The sequence below is a fragment of the Gordionus sp. m RMFG-2023 genome, chromosome 2 (genome assembly GCF_954871325.1).
Source record: "Gordionus sp. m RMFG-2023 chromosome 2, tfGorSpeb1-WG-v2, whole genome shotgun sequence".
NCBI lineage: Eukaryota > Metazoa > Nematomorpha > Gordioida > Chordodea > Parachordodidae > Gordionus > Gordionus sp. m RMFG-2023.
Genome location: NC_088776.1, coordinates 51,192,525 through 51,212,541, shown reverse-complemented (window position 1 = coordinate 51,212,541; position 20,017 = coordinate 51,192,525). Strand labels below are relative to the sequence as shown.

The 20,017-nt window shown below is 28.9% G+C and overlaps 1 protein-coding gene across 1 annotated transcript in view; it reads left to right on the top strand.

Moving 5' to 3' along the window:
* LOC135925285 (low-density lipoprotein receptor-related protein 2-like) overlaps nucleotides 1–16,875 on the top strand; it is a 61,213-nt gene extending 44,338 nt beyond the window's left edge. The window contains exons 15-28 of the mRNA XM_065460527.1: nucleotides 175–343; nucleotides 562–689; nucleotides 835–1,035; nucleotides 1,477–1,619; nucleotides 7,450–7,794; nucleotides 8,158–8,401; nucleotides 9,156–9,332; nucleotides 10,147–10,332; nucleotides 11,164–11,541; nucleotides 11,741–11,996; nucleotides 12,129–12,364; nucleotides 15,427–15,609; nucleotides 15,895–15,994; nucleotides 16,132–16,875. Coding sequence (XP_065316599.1) covers nucleotides 175–343; nucleotides 562–689; nucleotides 835–1,035; nucleotides 1,477–1,619; nucleotides 7,450–7,794; nucleotides 8,158–8,401; nucleotides 9,156–9,332; nucleotides 10,147–10,332; nucleotides 11,164–11,541; nucleotides 11,741–11,996; nucleotides 12,129–12,364; nucleotides 15,427–15,609; nucleotides 15,895–15,994; nucleotides 16,132–16,237 — 2,852 coding nt within the window. The 3' untranslated portion in view covers nucleotides 16,238–16,875. The remainder of the gene's footprint in view (nucleotides 1–174; nucleotides 344–561; nucleotides 690–834; nucleotides 1,036–1,476; nucleotides 1,620–7,449; nucleotides 7,795–8,157; nucleotides 8,402–9,155; nucleotides 9,333–10,146; nucleotides 10,333–11,163; nucleotides 11,542–11,740; nucleotides 11,997–12,128; nucleotides 12,365–15,426; nucleotides 15,610–15,894; nucleotides 15,995–16,131) is intronic.
* Nucleotides 16,876–20,017: the final 3,142 nt, after the last annotated feature.

Below are 20,017 nucleotides of genomic sequence, written 5' to 3'. Positions count from 1 at the left end.
ATGTAATTTCCTAAAAATAATACATAAGGATTTCTTCAATTATTAATGTTTTTTAAAATAGTAACATAAAAAAACATTATCTTTGAGTTATCAAAAATATAGTAATAATTAAATTAAACCACGATTATATTAGAATATTAAAATTTATTCAAAATAAATTAATTTTTTTTAAAGTTTCCTTACCGGATGGATTAACCCTTGATCCGGTCATAAGACTAATTTATTATTCGGACACGGGTCGCAACGTCATAAGCGTGCTCTCACTGGATGGTGCCAAGCACAAGGATATTGTTACCGAGAATTTGGACGAACCCAGGGCCATTCAATTGGACGTCGATAATGGGTTCAGTTTATATTGAATTTTTTAAAGCATTCTCCTTCCTTTTTGTTTCTTTACGAAGTCTACGAGTAGCTTTCATAGCCCTACAATCATGCAAATTTAAATTCAATTTTTAAAATTTCTGTAATAAGTAATACCTCAACAGAAGGTTTTAAAACCTAATAGTTTTACAAATTGGTCTCTACTTTTATTGTTATATTTTATGTTATACATTTGTAAAGTTACATGTATTGGACCGATTGGGGCTCGCACGCCAAAATAGAGAAGGCCTATATGGATGGGACCCACCGCAAGACCCTCATCGAAGATGACATCATATGGCCTAACGGGTTATCGATCGACAAACAAAGTTAGACAGGGAAATCTCATAAATTTTTTTTTTCTTTTTAAAAGTTTATTTATTATTGGAGGAAAATGAGAAACGAGTATTAACTTATCCCTAATTTTTTTTTACGCTTCCTAATTCACAATATATATTAACAAATCGATCACAGACAAACGACTGTTCTGGGTAGACGCTAAACGCGACACCTTATCATCCTGCGATTTTGATGGCGGGGACCTTCGTTTGATAGTTAGTATGGTGAGAAAACATCCGTTTGCTTTAACCATAACTCCTGACTACTTTTTCTGGACCGATTGGATAACGTCTACTGTTAGGCGATTACCTAGAGTCGATTTACAGCTTACAACAAGTTCATTTTAAAAATTTTCTCATTTTTTTTAAATTATTAATTTAAGAATATATATATACAAACATTTTTATTATTTAAAAAGAATTTATTTTTTGATTAATTTAATATGACACCACACGAGTTCAACGTGTTAAATATAGGTTAATAAAATTCAATATGATACAAACACGTATAAAATTGATTGACAACTGACTATTATATTAAATTAATCTCAGAAAAACGTCAATCATAACAGTTATATCTGCATAATAACGTCGTTACTTTTTTTCAAAATAGTAACATGTTACGAAAACCGTTACTACGGGGAAATATTATTCGATAAATTATTTTCCTTTTATTTAATCAAATTTTTTTTAAAAAAATAGCACCAATAAAAATTAAATATGAATATATTTGCCCATAACTTTTACCGTTATATAATTTTGATTGATTAAAAATTAGCCGATGGGAGTAGGGGCAAAAGACAAGCCTCTACGACTTCTGCTTTCCGCCCTAAGCAGGTCGCCGTCTCTTCCCTCACTTCTGCACCTACCCCTACCTCCAATGATCAACAATCACTCAGTACTACTTTGACTAGCCTTGTGGTAAAGATATAATTTTATTATTGCCTGATATATTTTTTTTAAAATCATATATGAAGCTGGATAATTATTATTTATAATCTTTATATTTTTTTTAATGGATATATAAATATAATTATGAATAAATATGGATCTTTATTATTTATATTGTAAAAATTAATGAATACTTTTCTAATAATCTATATCAAAAAAATATATATATCATCACATGTAATTTTCATATCCAATCAACCTTATTTAAATCGGTTGATTGGCATTTCGCGTAAAAAATAAATATATTCGTATATACAAATACGACATGCCACCCCTTTATGGGCTCATGGCATATCGGCATATATAAAACAAAAATAAACCTAAAAAAAAAATATGGCTTTCACTAATAGTTTGAGAATTTCTTCACACATAACTTTCTTAGACAGACATAAGGTTGACCCAAAAATCCTCAGTGCCCGCCGTCTGCGGAACACCAGTAGTTAGCGTAGTGGCCACAGCTCTCTGCAATATATCATTGTAGCTGTTGAAGAAAAGAATAAATTTAATATAATACATCAAATGTCAGTTATTTTATGACAGGGAATTAGTCTTTCCTGGTGGATGGGAAAAAGACGAAGGGATCACATGGGTTACTGTTAAAGAAAAGTCTTTTGTTGGAGATTTGGAGTGAAGATATTGGATTAATTGGAGAAGATGTCAGCTGGGAGGAACAAAGAATGGACCTGTGGGGATGAAGAATATATGAAGCTGGATAATTATTATTTATAATCTTTATATTTTTTTTAATGGATATTGATAATTAATTTTTAATTTGAATTTATAAACTTCGAAGAGAAAAAAAAAATATAAAATATTAATTAACTTTTACAATATAAATAATATAGATTTATTTATAAACAACTTAAAAAAAAAACTTTATTAATTAAAGTTTGTAATTATAAAGTTTGTAATTATAACCTCAACCAGGCATCCACTAACCTCACTCCTTTTTCATTTTATTTTAATAACAACATTTGACAAATTTTATGCAATTTTTTTAAAATTGTCTATTTTTCCTTAGACTAATTAAGACTTTATAAATCTCTTGACTTTTACTATAAAAAAATGCTTTTTGAATATTGTTTATGCTTATTTTAGCAGTCAAATGAAATTTATTTAATGGCCTTTCCTTGCTTAAAAATTATTATAATTAATACTAATTTTTTTAACATAACACTTAAATATTTAACTAGTATACTCTTTAAATGTAAATTTATAACAATAACAAATTAAATATATAAGATTTTATCATTAAACTGCAGGGTGTCAAACCGAACTGCGAAATCGATATAAACCGTTATAATTTTCTGAACCATAAATAAGATATCTCACTCATAGGAAAATATGACGTACTAATATGACAATAGGCAAATATAAAAAAAACGTTACATCTAATTACTAATATACTATATTTTAAAAAAACCAATGCTCTCCTAAAAAATTATGTAACGATCATAATTTTAACAAATATGCCCATTCATCCATTAGGAGACAAATATCCCATCATTTTCGCCATCTCTTTGCGATCCGTATTTAGTCCTGGAGTAGCTACAGTCGTGTTAGAACCCACACGTTACTATGGCCGGTTAAAGACTTAATCGAAATCGATTCCAAAACCTCCCTTGGTGGCCCTACAGGTATCATTCGAGTTGTAACATAGACGGGCTACATGTTTTGGGGGTCCCTCATACAGGGCTCAAGATATTATAACGATGCTGATTTCAATCTCAAAATCTTTGGATATAAATTATAAAAAAATCACCGATATAAGATTGTGTCGAAGATTTTGTACACCAATTAAATTAAATGGAAACGTTTAGTAAAAATAATGCTTTCGCCTTTATTTTAAATAATGTCTCGAATCTTGCGGGTGGAGATACTGAAATATAATTTTGACCAGTGGTAATTAAGGATGAAAGAAACACGAAACAAACAATATTATTAACACGGGGTGTTGTAAATATAGGTTTTTTTTAACGCGAATTTTACCATGATAATTGTTTTTATAGTCGCACAGTATTCTATTATTGGATGTATTTATGATTGGTTAAAGTAATCACGCGAGTTATCTATCTTTGTTTAAAGTTATTTTTTATTATTTTGTTTTTATTTATATATAATATTATTTTGTTTATTTGAATTATTGTATTTATGTTATTTTTATTATTTTTTTATTTAGAATTGTCTATAAAAGGGAACGAAATTGGTTAATTTTCCATTAATTCTTTTTTTTTGAATAAAAATATTCTTGTTTGGTAAAGTTGGCACTTTAATTCTTGTTGTGGAAAACGTAGAACTACAATAAACACGTTGTGCCTCAGAATAAATGGTGGTCACTATATGGAAATTTATTTATCAAGTTTTGCCTTTCAATTATATTTTTCTGAATCCAAAACTTTTCTTTTAGAAAAATTTTTAAAATTCGTGTAAATATAAAAAAATATTGGTAAAAGTAACCAAAATCGGCCCTTTTATAGCAGATCCGCAAATATTCGAATGAACAGAAAACTAAAATAATATTGATTCATTAATCACCAAATTATCAATATAATAACTATGACTACACCCACCAAATATGATTCTACACTTTTATTGCCTAAATATTATAAACATGTATTAATGTAAAGGCACATTATATTGCGAAAAAATTTGTGGAACGATGCCCAAGGCTCATACGGAGGGAATGTCTGAGGCATCCACGCGACGGGGAGGAGGCCGAGGGGAGTTTATGGATCTGGTGGTAAACTAGAGGTCTGCAATTTTGAATTTTTTAACCCACTTGCCCTCCCGTCCTTTTAAACTTGTCCAATACTTAAAAATTATTTAATGACTGGTTTTACTCTTTATTCATATTTTACTGTTTTTTATAAATTAAACTTATAAAATATGCAATATTATGAAATAAAAAAAAAGGACCTCTTTATAAATATAAGTCTGTTCTGCCCATTTTGACTAGTAAAATAATTTAAAATACACCCGCTCATCGCGTTTTAAAAATATTTTTTAATCTGCACGCCACCCGCTCAATGATTAAAGGGCGCTCGGAGAATAGGCGGGCTGGCTAAAAACCCGCCATTGCAGACCTCTACGGTAGACTCCCAGGAGTTAAAGAATTTTTTCCTAACATTGGTGCCATTTAACACTCTCTACCGAGCTATCTTGGTACTCGGTAGGGCAGAGATGTTGTTTATATCTTATTTTTAGTCATGAAAATTTTTCTCAATATAAAATGTGCTTATTCATTTCAATGACATATAATAATACCTAGACTGACAATTCATTCATTAAAAGTGTACATCAATACAAATCAGCTAGAGACGCCATCTTGGTTACTGTAATAAATATTAAAATTTTAAACGAGAGCCTAATTTTATATTATACCTGATGCAAACTTTATTAAAGAATTGCCTGATCATCGAGATAATAAGAAAGTAAGTTATCAATTTAATATTAGTTTTTAACATGAAAATAATTATTATAAAGGTTACCAAAATGGCGGGTCCAGCTGATTTGCTTTTAACGACGCTTAAAAATGCATTTTAATAAATGAATCGTCAGTCTAGGTATTATTATATGTCATTGATTCATTTATATAATACATTTTTATAATATTTAGGCACTACATATTGTTGTTATTTATGCGGAATTGGTTGTGTTTTGTTTTGTAAATAGCTCGATTTGCCCCTATTTTGAAAACTGCTCACTCAATATTTTCACTAGAAAAATATTATCTAAACTTGAGATTTGGCTAATAGAGAATCCAAACCTTTGTGCCCCATCTATGAGCGAAATCTTCGGGTTTGCATTACATTTTTCTGAATAAAATATTGATTTAGATCAAAAATCGGCTCAAATCGAGCCGTTTTACAACACTAAGAATCTGCTATAAAATGGCCGATTTTGGTTTATTTTTATCAATTTTATTTATGCGGATTTTACATAACTAGATAAAATTTTTAGATTTATAAAAATTATTATTGGAGGTAAATTGATAAATACATTTTCATACAGTCACCATTAGGGATGATAAAAAGCCAGATTATGATTTTAGATAAAATAATATTAAGTGAGCATCGAGATTTGGCAAATGGATATTCAAGCATTTCTACCAGCTATGGAGCAAAATTTTTAGGCTTACTACATAATGTTATTTTGGTTATTAACTTAATCTGGCCGTTTTTTAAAATCAACCCGAATATGACTTTTTAGCAACAATAGTGAACCCCCCCCCCCAAAAAAAAAATCCCTGAATCGCTTTTGGATGCAGGTCTCTGCCTCCATCCACGCCCCAGACCAAGTCATACCAATCAAGACAAAAAATGAATACTTTCAATCTAAAGATCATCATTTAATCGGTGGCACATCATGGTTATAGCAGTTTCGTTGTAAGTGAACGATGGAAATTTTTTTAAAAAAAACTTTGATAAATTTTATTTTTCAAAACATGCAAATGTAAAAGTTAGTTCAGAATGTTCAATAAAACAATGGAAATTATTTTTATAACTAAAATTTTATTAGTTTTTTTTAAAAAAATAACAAAATATATCAGTTAATTTAATATTTATTTTATTTTTTTTTATTCTTTAAATTAAAATATGCCGCTATACAAATCTCTTTATGAGAAACAACTTTTTATTGCTGGAGAAAAGGGAAATATTGGAAATTTAAACTTATGTATATAAATTTTGCTCAAAGCACATTTCTTCTTCAAGTAGCAGCAGAAAAGGATCATAATATAAACTGTAAGAATGATAATTGCTCGAGCAGAAAGTGATGATATTACTTTTAACATGAACATTTAGAGCATGCCATCTTGTTCATAAAATTCAATGCAACCAATTTATATCTCAATGAAAGAATATGAATACTTGATTGTCTATTAATTGTATTTTTAGTTTTTTTAAAAATATAAACTTATGTGATTGTGAAAATAAAAAATTTGCAATTAAAATATTAATTGTTTTTTTCTCATTTGTTTTTTTCATCCCCAATGATGATAATACATGAATAATCCTAATTTTCAATCAACTCTTTGGTATAGCCGCTTCTTCAGAAGGACTGTAGAAGGAATGATTTCTTTTTTAAGTCAAGGTTTATCCAAATTTAGAAACGAGCAATAACATATTTTTACAATAATTACGGCAAGTTAAACAATTTTATAAAGAGGTTGTTAAAAATCGAAGGAAAAGTTTTATAACAAATTATTTTAATACTATATATATAAATACAGGTTGTGCATTTTACAGGTCAAATAGGATTCGTGAAATTGACCTAATCAAATTCAAATTAATTTTTTTTAAGACAATATTAACTTTATTATATAATAATAAAAAAGGATCCACGTAATATTAAACTAAATTTTTCAAAATTCTACAATTAATTTTTCACTCACGTTACCCTTAACTGCGCATGTAACCGTAAAATGTAATTTATTTTTTATATTTAGCAAGATGGGCACTCAAATTGTAAATTTGACTTTCTTATTACATGTAGTTAAATATAAATATAAAAGGTATTCCTCTTTAATATGAATAAAGATATCATTTTAATATGATGGCATACAAATTTTATTCGTAAATCCACCACGTTTAAAGCTTTTGTAATATAAAATTCCAACCTTTTAAAAAAATCGGCCATAAATTCTATTTAAATTTTTTTAAAAATCTTATTTTTACTTTTAAAAAAAAATCAATATTACCTTGCAATATAAAATAATTCGATATCACAAAATATATCATATAAACATTTATAGAAAAATATTTAATATATTCCATACACTCGAATTTATCTTTCATTAAAGATAATGACCCAAGCGTCCTCAATCCAACCCACTAATAATGCATCTCTTACCCCATCTCCTTCTCTCGATCCCATGACTTCTGCCGATAAAGTGGTAGACATCACGAGCCCTACTTTTTCACGACTTCTAGATATTCACGCCTACGTGGGTCCACCCAAATCTTCTTCCTATATGCCGCATCCGTGCCGTCAGCCCGAAAATGGCGGTTGCTCGGACTTATGTTTTCCCGTACCCGAAGGCATGAGAAGGGTTTGCGCATGCTCAGATACGAGGTATCCCAAGACGAGGGCCCTCAGAGCAGGCGATACCGAACTCCCTATAAAAATGAATAGAGACGATATAGACGTAAGCTGTTTTATCTCATTAAATTAACCTTTTATTATTTATTTATTTATCGAAACAAAGATTAAATAAATCTGCCCAACCATTTTCTTTTATCTTAAATAATATTACACACCTTAAAACGATAATTGGTTTGAATGATTTTTAATTTAAAACTTGAAATATATCATATTTATAGTATATAATTTGGGTACGATTAATTGATTGAGATAATTATTTTTAGCAATCTATGAGACATTTTTATCGATCTGATTTCATTTGATCAACTTAATTTACTTATAAATTTATAGTCAGTTGAGGTTGACAATTTGTTATCACACAAGTTTTAAAATAATATATAATAATATATATTTTATTAAAATAAAGGATAACCCACTCTTATCTGACGGCCTAACTTGCTTAGCAGATTTAATATGCCGACATAATCTATCCAGCCTTTTATCCGGTCCCTTTCCACCTCAGGATATCGAAGCTGTCAATTGCGGGTTTGGTCGGCTAGGTTCGACTTGCGAATTCAGATGTAAAACCGGATATGTCAAAGTATCCGGTACCGAAATTCGAACTTGTACCAGCAAAGGCGACTGGTCTGGAAGCCTCCTAAAATGCGAAGGTAATTGGGATTTTTTTTCCTAATTGTTCAACAGTGTGAAAACTGTTTGAGAAATTCTTGAATTTAATACTGACATCATTATTGTTAGCATTACAGTGTTATGCAGATTTAATACAGCGTTATAGTGTTATGCAGATTTAATACATAACATTTCCATATTTTTTTAATTCGTTTGTAAATAAAATTATTTAACTTGGAAAAATTGATTTGTTTAACAATTTTTTTTCAAGTAAAATAATTTTATTTTTAAATAAATCAAAAAATATGGAAATGATTTCCATTAAATCTGGTCAACACTAGAACATTCTCGTATTACTTATAGTTCTATTTACTTCCTCTTTAGGCAGAAAATTACCATAAACCGAGAATATTCAGAATTTTTATTAATTTTCTTTTGCATTTTCTAGGTCACCTATGTTAAAACAAGATTCTAATTTTTTTATTGGATTCTTATTAATTCATTAGTTTATCTCAAACTTATTTTAAAAAAAGTGTTTATAATTTATTAACGCATTTTAAAATTGATCCTACGACTATGATATAGGTAAGATTCTATTTTTTAAAGGTTTCATATAAATTCATAGTTTTTTTAAACTCTTTCCTAACTTATCAAAAAAATGTGTTTATATTACTACCGTATTTTTATTCATGTCATCTCTTTACATTTTAAATGACGGAAAAAAATATACCTTGGAACAAAATGGAGAATTTTTTTTAAATAAATGATTATTTTTTAAAAAAAAATTTAAAATAGGGCGTCAATGCGTTCCAATAAACAGTCCCGCCAACGCTATAATAGAAAAATGCCCTGGCACTTACGGAACTACTTGTCATTTTAAATGTCAAGACGGGAGTAAATACATCAGCGGCGACTTTGAGAGGACTTGCAATTCTGATGGAACTTGGGGCGGTTATCCACTTGTTTGCCAAAGTAAAAACATATTTTAAAATTAATATTTGAAAGAGTTTTTTTAATAATTATTATTTGTGTATTTGGAAAAAAGAAACTTTTTGATTTGCGCATGCTCGTAAAAACTTATTTTTATAAATTTAGACTAGTTGGCGGAGAGCCTTTTTATCCCCTTCTTTTAGCGACGTCGCTGATTAATTTTTTTTCTAAAAATAACTATTATAAATGAATGAATCCATGCATCCCTTTTCGTAAATGCGAATAAAGGCCTAAACGATATCACACCAAACCAACTGTTTTTAATAATTAGGGGGTAAAAAAACAAGGGAAATGAATGAGGATAAAGAAAAGGGGGCAATTGCGAAGAAATGCATAAATCCCGAGACATAATTACTCAGATCTCATCAAGGGTCAAAATAAATAGCCTCTATTCACAGCCACGCTCATAGCTAATGAATGTTCGTAAAATGAAGAGTCTATATACCAAAAATCAGATAATTCGGCCCAATCTATATAAAACAAAATTTTCTAAGCACTGAATCGCGGATTAGCTTATTTCTGCTCTCTTCATGGTCATTTACATTTTCAAAGAAAAATTTGTGGATATGGTGAGAGTTTTTGATTAAAAATTAGTTTCAGCCATCTAAAAATAAAATAATTACCTAACTAGAGTTACCACTTTCCTTTAGTACCAAGCATTTATTACATCCATTGAACTTTAAAAAATCACCTGATAAATTGTCAAGTCACTCTAAATAGCAATGATCTTCACAAATATAATCAATTTATATAACTTATACTTATAACCTTTAAAAATAATATATTTATTAAATAGAAACGTCTTGTCGATACCCTTACCTAGATGACGAGAATGTCATAGCTAGTGCTTGCCCGACCGAGCCTAAACCAGGGTCGGTGTGCCATCTTAAATGTAAACCTGGGTTCGTGCCGAAAGTTGGGGCGGAATCCGCAATTTGTCAAGATGACGGAACATGGTCTCAGCCTTTACTCTCTTGCCACGGTAAAAGTTTAATTTATTTTCGCCTTTTAAGGGGATAATATAACATGTATTTCTAAAAAACTGCACAAGTGCATTATGAGATAGTTGGCCATAAAATTTGGGAGATTTTTTTAAAATTTAATATACGAAAGGTTCCTTAAGTATTTATAAAATAAACTAAAACTCAATTTCAACCAAAATAGAATCTATGATAATATATGCATGCCGTTTACTGAAATTATTTATAAAAAATTATATTGGTTTTTGCCTTAACTCCAGTAGAACTTACGAATTATTTTCTTATCTTTTATTTATTTCCTTTCAAAGAAATTTTGTGCACAGTTATATCTCCTTATTAAAACTTTATTTTGAAAAAACAGACTAATTAAAATATAATAATAATGAATTACAATAAATTTCAGCCTTGTTATACATATAATTAAAAAATTGGATGATAAATAAAAATTAAAGATAATATTTGCAAATAATTCTCCAACCGAATAAATCAGAAATCATAACAATTTATCCAAAATTGATATAAATATATAATTAAAAATATCAAATCCACGAGCAAATTATCGGCCCAAAATTATTACGCGTGAGCAAAAATATTTAAAAAAAACACCAATCATAACAGAACATGTGATATTTTACGAAATAATGAGTTTTTTTGGTTGCCGATGTAGAGTAAAAGTTTACGATGTTGATTTTATTAAGTTAATAGAAAACCGACAGATTACCAATCTTACTTATATGCACTAAGATTCTACTATCTCTCCATTTCATTTTTTTTCTTTCTTCATTCTAACAATTGTTGGATTACTTGCACGATTATTAATATTTGTATTTAAGCCCTAAACTGTGGCTCCTTGCCCCCTTCCATCGCGAACTCGGTGGACATTTCATGTTCCGACACGACTGCAGGTTCGGTATGTCTCAGAAAATGCCCTCCTCATCTATCCTACATCTCCGGCACCAAGGCCAGAGAATGCCTTCAAAGTGGGACTTGGTCTGGTTCAGATTTGATTTGCTCTACCTGTCACCCATTAGCCAAACCAGCTCGAGGAATATTGGAATGCTCGGCTGGAGAGAAAAGTGGAATTGGAGCAGAATGCAAGATCACCTGCGATCTCGGCGCTGTTATGATAGTCGAAGAAGCCAAAGAAGGAAAGAATTTCAAATGCCAAAATACTGAATGGTTACCCGACTTGGAGACTCCTAGTTGTTCTGGTAATATATCTTCCCCTTTTAATTTGAATTTTTCTGCTTGATCATATTAGAAACTCACCGATTTATATATCAACAATGTAGGATCTAGTCTCGATTGCCTCACATTTTTGAAAATTAGAATACTCTCCATTTTTAAAATTGGGTTGGGAATATGCATGGGAAGATAAATCATTTCTCTCTAATATTATCCCCACTACAGAACTCGTTCTTCCTACCACTGTTACAGTGAGCGGAAACCTCTCTCTCAAAACTGCTGGCAGTGTTCCTTACATAGATAACAAGGATTGTCAAGACACATTTTTGAGGGAAGCCCTTACGAATTGGCTCAGGAATTCTCCCATGCTTTTGGGCTGCATGGACAGCGATCTATGCGAAATCAAGGACCTCAAAGTTGTTTGCCTCGATTCTAAGGACGATATACGTTTCGATTACCGTTACAGTTTCGTAGCTGTCAAGTAATTTTTTAATTTCATTATTCGAATATCTTTTTTACATTTATCTCGTCTAATTCATTTCATATGCCCCCCCCCCTTCTCATATTTTAATTCAAGCACACTATTTTCTCATTTTTTCTTATTTTGAAAAAGTTCTCTAACCGGCCGATTCCTCGCAGCCGATTATAGATCAAAAACAACGGATGCCGCTATTAACGTGACATCATCTGTCGCTTCCTTCTCTCGTTCTATCCAAACGCGTTCCTTCTCTTCGGTTTCGTTGATTCGAGGTTCCGCGCCATTCTCTGTAGATCCCATGGGCTCGAGTTTGCCCGCCATAAGCATTACGTGTCAGCCCGGCCATATAATCGTCGACAACCACGATTGTGGTAAATGCGAATAAATCAATTTTGATAAAAATTTGGAAAATAATCTTTCACGATATAGTTTTTTATCATCAATTTTTTTTCTTTCAAAAAGGATTTAATCTCCTTGAAATTTTTCTATTTTGCACCATGACAAAATTGTTTCGTAAATTTTTATAATCTTTTTTGGGTTTCAGTGAAAGCTACATTATACAGTTTTTTTTTCAATTTTAGATGTCCTATTTATTATATTGTGTTCAGAATTCGAATAAGAAATTTGAACAAAAATCATCGACAAGTATTTTGAAAAATAGATTTTTGATTCAATTTTACCTTAAAATACCGAAATTAAGATTTTTTCCAATCTCTTAGTAGCTAATTCCAGACAGATTTTAAAAGCGATTTTTAGGCATGTTTCCAGCTAATTTTTTATAGTGAAGGTCAAAGGTCCGGTCCTATCGGTCTTAGACCGGACCGATTGTCGGACCGATCTTTTTTCTTTTATGGCCCAGACCGCGGTCCGGACCGGTCTTTTATTATTATTTAAGTTTCTTTACTATTCAATTAATATAATTTTTTTGTATATTTTATTTTATGATATTTTTCTAGATGAGTTATTTTAGATTTTGTTAATTTTTATTTTACAATATGAAAACCATAAGTTTGTCCAAGAAACATTTTACTTATAGTCACAATAAAAAACATAGAGTATGTGTTCACTGCAGTACCAAATTTAATGTATCGTCAGCAACAAGTAACAAAATAATTGTTTATAATTTTTTAAGCAATAAATTAATCAAAATAAGAAGTATTATTATTAAAATATTTTGGTTATTATTTATATAGTTCTATTTTTTCTTAAGAAACTGTCTGAATAATTCATTGTTAAAATAACTTAACCTTATTCTTAATAAAATAATTAGGTACCTTAAGCAGACATCTGATAAAACATAAAATATATAATTCTAATGATGAAAATGAAAATATCTCAAAAACACAATCTACTCTTAATTTTAATATGCCCCCCACAAGCACAAAATCACTCTCTTCAATACCATTGGATAAATTTTATTGTTTATATAATACTCTTATATTTAATAAAATGATAAAACAAATTTTAGGTTAAAAAAAAGTTTTTTATTTAGGACCACGGTCTGGATCGATCTTTTTCTTAAGGACCGTGGTCCGGTCCGAAGCCATCAGTCCAGTCCGGACCAAAGACCGGACCGTGACATTCACTTTTTTATATATTTATTTTCCAAACTCATTATATATCGAATTAATTTTTTTTACATAATAAATATTTTAAAAAAGGTTTTTCGCAATCTCTTCCAGACGCCATTTAATCGTAAAAAAATAAAAAGATTTTTTAAAAAAACTAATTTTACCAAATATTATTCTTTGCTTGTTAATAATTAAAAAATTTGATGGAAACATACCTACTCTTTGAAAACGCTTTTTTCTGGAAATGACACCTAAGGGGCTATTTTTTTTTTTTTTAAAAAAAATTCTTTTCGCTATTGGACTAGTTACCGTTTCATTAAACTTACGGAAATAATAGAATCATTATTCGATTAGAATAATTTTATATATATATATAAATATTTTTTTTAAAATCCATTGTTTCAACGTCGAATCGTAAAATCCAAGGAATATAATTGATTCCAGTTTATTTTATACTTTTCCCAATTCATCCTGTTTAAGAATTTTTTTACATCTACTTTATGATTTTAACTAAGCTTTGATAGCAAATGAATATAACCTTTAAAAAATTATTTTCCTTTTAAATACTGCCCATAAGTAAATCACGTATAAAATATTTTTAACATAAAAGTTATTCGCATTTTTTTATGAACATTGTAACTCTCTTTTAACATCTTATTTCTTTACGTCTCTTTCAATCAAGTTATTTCATTCATATTTTATTAGCATAAAAAAACTATTTTTAATCTCTACGTTAAATCATAAGCCCCCGTTTCACGAGTATTATCTATCATAAAATTGTTTCTTTTTTTAAAAAAAAATATCAAATAAGAAGTTATCCCCAAAGCAATGTATGTATATATGTTAAAATGTGATTTTTCCAACTTTAAATCATTTTTTGAGCGTTTTTTTAAAAAATTTGATTTTACCATAAATCTATTCCATCATGTTTGAAATACTTACTCTACGAATTTCATTCAATTTTGCCACCAACCTTTGAACCTAATATAATTTATATTAGTTTTTCCATAGATTTTTTATAACTTTTCTAACTTACTTAGACCTAGCTGACTTTCTAATGATTTTTTTTTTAAAAAATAAATAATTATTATTTTTGTGTTCAAAGTTGTTTTGTGTTCAAAGTTGTTTTGTGTTCAAAGTTGTTCATTTTAGATGAAGAAAAAAGAAAGTAAGACAAAGAAAAAGAAAGGAAAAAGCCAATAAAAATGTAACAAGTAAAAAACAAGTAGAAATTTATTTTTAGGGAAGGCTAAAAATTAAAAAGAACGAAAAATATTTTTAAAAAAAAATCGTTAGAAAGTCAGCTAGGTTTAAGTAAGTTAGAAAAGTTTATAAATGACTCATGGGTTAATGACAAAATTGTCTACAACTCATACGATATTTATATTCTAAACATGCTGGAATACATTTTCGGTAAAATAAGATATTTTGAAAAACGCTCTCAAAAAAAGGATTTAAAGTTGAAAAAATAACACATTAACACTAACTTATACAATTTTAAAATTTAAATCATCGAAAATGAAAAGTATAAAGTTTTTTCGAAACCTCTCTTCGCCCATCTTTTTCACCTATTCTTAATTTTTTTCAACCTCTTCATTCTCAAATTAAACTTTGGACTTAGCCGGATTCTACGAGGGTGGATTTATCGATGTTTGAAACTAGAACCGGTCAGGCAGAAATAAAGTTAGAAAGTTTAATCTGGGTTTTTTTTTAAATTTCTGATCATCCTTAAAATGAATGACAACATAATTTTGAACATTGAGAAAAATTTTGTAATTAAATAACCCGATGCGGTCATAATCAACCTATGCATATTTATAAGCATTTCTTAAATTAAAAAAAAAAATTGATTCTTTTTAAAGCCGCATGTCCGGCTGGTACCATGTTAAACAAATTAACCTATCAATGCACGCCCTGCCCCGTGGGCGAATTTCAAGTAATGGCCGGGCAAACATTCTGCTCCAAATGCCCGACCGGAACATCTACTCACGTTAGAGGGTCTTACAAATGCCAGAAATTAATCACTAATGCTTCCTCTCTTAAAAGTTTGTCCAAACACGTTTTATAATCCCTAATAAATATATTTCTCTCTTTTCAGATAATGAAATCTTTTTAACTTTCTGAAATAGATAACAGGTTAAATTTCTGTAAATTAGAAGCATAAGAAGCCACTATTATATTCAGACAAAAAACAAATTATCCGGGAAAAAGAAAATACTAGAAGCTTATATAATTAGCTAGTCGTTTAGGGAAAATGTAAGTATGAGGATGTGAAAAAGAAAAATTAGAAATAATTTTATATAATCATTTTTGCACAAATTACTATTTAGATGGTAATGTATCAAGTGGTGTAGCCTTGGTCGTATTTTTGGTGCTATTCATTTTAATTGCCATTTCTATCGGTGCTTTCATCTTTTATCAACGTAGAGGGTAAAAAAATTTTCTTTGTCTCGTATTTAAAATATTTTTATTACATAGGGAAATGATAAATTTATGTATAAAATTAAAAATGAATAATTAGGAGAAAAAATTTTATTTTTTTAAAAACTATATTTTTATATATACAGAATGAAGTTACCATCTATCGCTAAAATTCCCTTACCACCCAAACTCACTGGCCGGGGCAAAGCTGACCAACAAGAAATGACCAATGTCCCATATGAAAATTTTTGAAATAATGAGGAAAAAATCAAAATTTATAAACAATTATATTATTATTTATCTCTTATGAGTGAGTTGATAACGTTGCTAGAGAGTCTTGATATGTAAGATCATCCTCCTCTACTTTTATCTTTTTATATATATTATAATACCTCTTTATCTTGTAATTCCTTTCTTGATTCTATATTTCTCTTCCACTTAAATTATGAATCTCGGAATCAAAAGTTTACCAACTCCTCCCACCTTCCCATTCCTATTTATAGGAATTAATTTAACTAATTGATTAGCAATGTTAATTGTTTAGATTTATTTTATATATATATTTTTTTTAAACTATACAAATACAAAGTATTAGATGGCGATGATAAATATGTTTTTTTTTGAATTTATAAATCTAATATTTTTGATTTAATGTTTTCTTTGGTTTTTTTTTTTGAAAAAAAAATTAAACTTTTGCAAATAAATTTTCTATCAAAAGATAATATATTAATTAGGCATATATTTTTTAAAATTATAATTGAGTCAAGCGCGCAATTTTAATGAATGTATGCGGTGAAATGGCATTATTTTATTGTTTTTTATATATTATCACCCCCCCCCCCCCCTCATATGCTCTTTATTTTTAAAATTTCTTCCCATTGTTTAAAATATTTCAATACATATAATATTATGTAACATAAATTTATATTATTTAAATAGAAAAAAAAAATTATGAACAAATGAAAAAATAAATACATGTATATTTTTCTTTTGTTGATTTTTTCTATGAATTTAATTTGTTATAAAAAGTCTATTCATACCTGCATTTACAGTTAGGGCCAATTAGCGGCGAAGTATTTAAAAATACACAAAATACACCATATTTTAAATATTTCGTCGCATATTCGCGCTAATTATGAATGAGAGATAGGACTAGCATTGCCGGCATTTACGCAGTGTAATTCAAAGCTGCATCAAATTTTGATTTTTAGTTTCGGCTATTTTTTAAAAAAATAATTGAAAAATGACACAAAAAGACCTAGAACAACTAATTTAATAATTATACTAGTGAGGATTCAATGGTATAGTCTGTCATTTACATCTATCCGCGCTGATCAAAAATATATTTACTTTATGTATTTTTCTTATCCGTTTTTTATCTTAATTTTTTTTAAAAACCTTGATACACCAATATAAAGGATTCTCATATAATTGTATATAACACTTCAAAGTATTAATCGCCACAAAATAAAAAAATCGACAATATATACAGTGGAGATCCCATTTTAGTTGAACACCTTATCATTAAAGGCTAAAGTTATACCTTTAGTAACATTTTTTATAAACTTGATGATTGCTAATTCTAGATGGTTATTAAATTAAACCAAGGTCAATGTTATATATCATTGGTGAAGGTCTAATAGTTGGATATAAAAAGCGAAGGGGTGTTACAATATCAGATTTATCCTTGATCATGTTATGTGAAATAGAGGTCTGCATTGGGCGGGTATTTAGCTCCGCCCGCTCATCTAAGTTGGCGAGCTGGTTAAAATTTTTATAAAAACTGGTGGGCGGGAAAATATTTAGACTGTGAGCGGGCGGGTCAAAAAATTTACAACTTTTATATATAAAATGATTTGTAAACATTTAAAAAAATGCTCTCTGAAATTTCACTATTTTTAATATCAAAGTACCGATACCTGAGGATGTTGTCCGCAAGAAATTAAGGTAAAAAGCATATCAAAAACATGATAATTTTATTTGTATGGAAGATTATAATATCAACGAGGATGAAAATCTTGATTCTACCAGTTTCCCCAAAAGCAAAGAGAATTCAATTAAAAATTATATATGTAATGCTTGAAATAGATAGCATCCAGAGTTAGGTAGGTCCTCCGGAAAAAGAATCTAGATACAGATTCCTTATAAAAAATGGATCTTAGATACAGATACTAGTATCTTATTCAAAATATCACAAAGATACTTGCATCTTTTGCCAAATGAAAGTATCTTAGATACTTTTATAAAATTATCATTACCAATTTAGAATAGTATATAAAATACATTGATGAAGAACATAACAAGCATATGATAAGAATGAATATTTACAATAATTAGAATATTTAATGACGAGTTAATGATAATAATCAGGCGATTTATTATTAGTTTTAGTCCATTCATAGCATAGTCAAGAAAGAGTATTTTTAGGTGAGTTTAAATATTAATTTGCAAAAGAGTATTTAAAATAGATTAAATTAAATCCAATTTTTTTAAATAATTTAGCATTACGCCTTTACCGTTTCGGCGCATTTAACCTTGTGCCAAAACTAAATAACTTTTCAACTGGAACTGATTAAAATATTGCAGTATTATATTTAAAAAAAAATTTCCTTGATGCAAGAATAATAATTAAGCATTTCTAATGTATTTCGACTGTCTTTAAAATAATTTAAAACCTCCAGCTCAATCTTATTTGTATTGAACTCAGCAACATTTGTTTCACCAAAATAAAAGTAATCATCACTTTCTGTATTAGATATTAAATCCTGGTGGTATAGTTTGAGCTCTGGTACTACATTTTGGACTTCCTTTAATAATATGAAAGCTTTTTTTTATCATTAGTGTTAATATGACCGATTAATACTAACCTTATATTGTTTTTTTTATGTTGTTATAAATTGATTTTTTTTATAAATTGATAGATTGATTTTTTTTATATAAATTTTTATATATTTTGTTATATAAAGCAGATTTTTTTTAGTTTAAAAGAGAATGTAAAATTTAAATAGAGATATTGTGTAAAATTAAATAATTTATTTAAATAAACGATTTTTTATATAAACTAATCTTCTAAAATACTTTATGGATTACATCAAATATTCAAAGATACTTCAGGCATAGTAATAATTATAATGGAAATCGAGGAGGAAGTTACGCATGTAATTGTAGACATCATGTCGACCATAATATTCAAAGATACTTCATGGTGGCAGCTCCGCTACATATTCGAGGAAATCGTAAATAAATAAATAAATATGAAACAGATTCCCAATAATAATGTTAATATAAATATTGAATTTCCAATATACGCAGGCAATGGCGATCTTTTTTTGAGTAGATTTGAAGACATCTTCAAGGACACTCAGATATCGGACATCGTAAAAGCAGGTTCCTTTACAAGAAGATTACCAGATGAGGTATACATCAAGCTTAAATCGATATGTTCACCTACCGACTTCATCAATCCATCGATATTGATTGAAAAATTCAGGTTATTACACCCGAGGAAATCTACAAGTTCCAACTTATTATTATTTAATGCAGCTGTACAAGGTAAAAACGAAAGTTACATCGATTGGGTAAGTAGATTATGCATTTTAAAAAATGAATGTTTGCTAAGTGATAGTAGAGTTATTGAAAAAGTAAAAATTTCGTCAATCAGCAAAAATATTAGGCAGTACGTTAAAAGAAAACATTACATGAAGAAGTTCTTACTTTAAGAGATGATTTTGAAGAGTTAGAATTGAAAGAAAATATAATTGCTAAAGTTGAAAATATTTCTTTAAACGAAAAAACAGAAGATGATACAACCGTGAAACATGTAGAAAGGCAAAGAGGCAGGAAAACAGAAGAAAATAAACAATTGGTGAGATATGGAGACCATGATGAACGACAAAATTTACAATTTAATTACGATAACAGACAACGATGGACAGCAAGAGGCCATGACTTTCAAAGAAATATTTATCAAGGAAATAATTATAACCCCAGATACCAAGGAAATAATTACAACCCTAGATATCAGAATTTTAA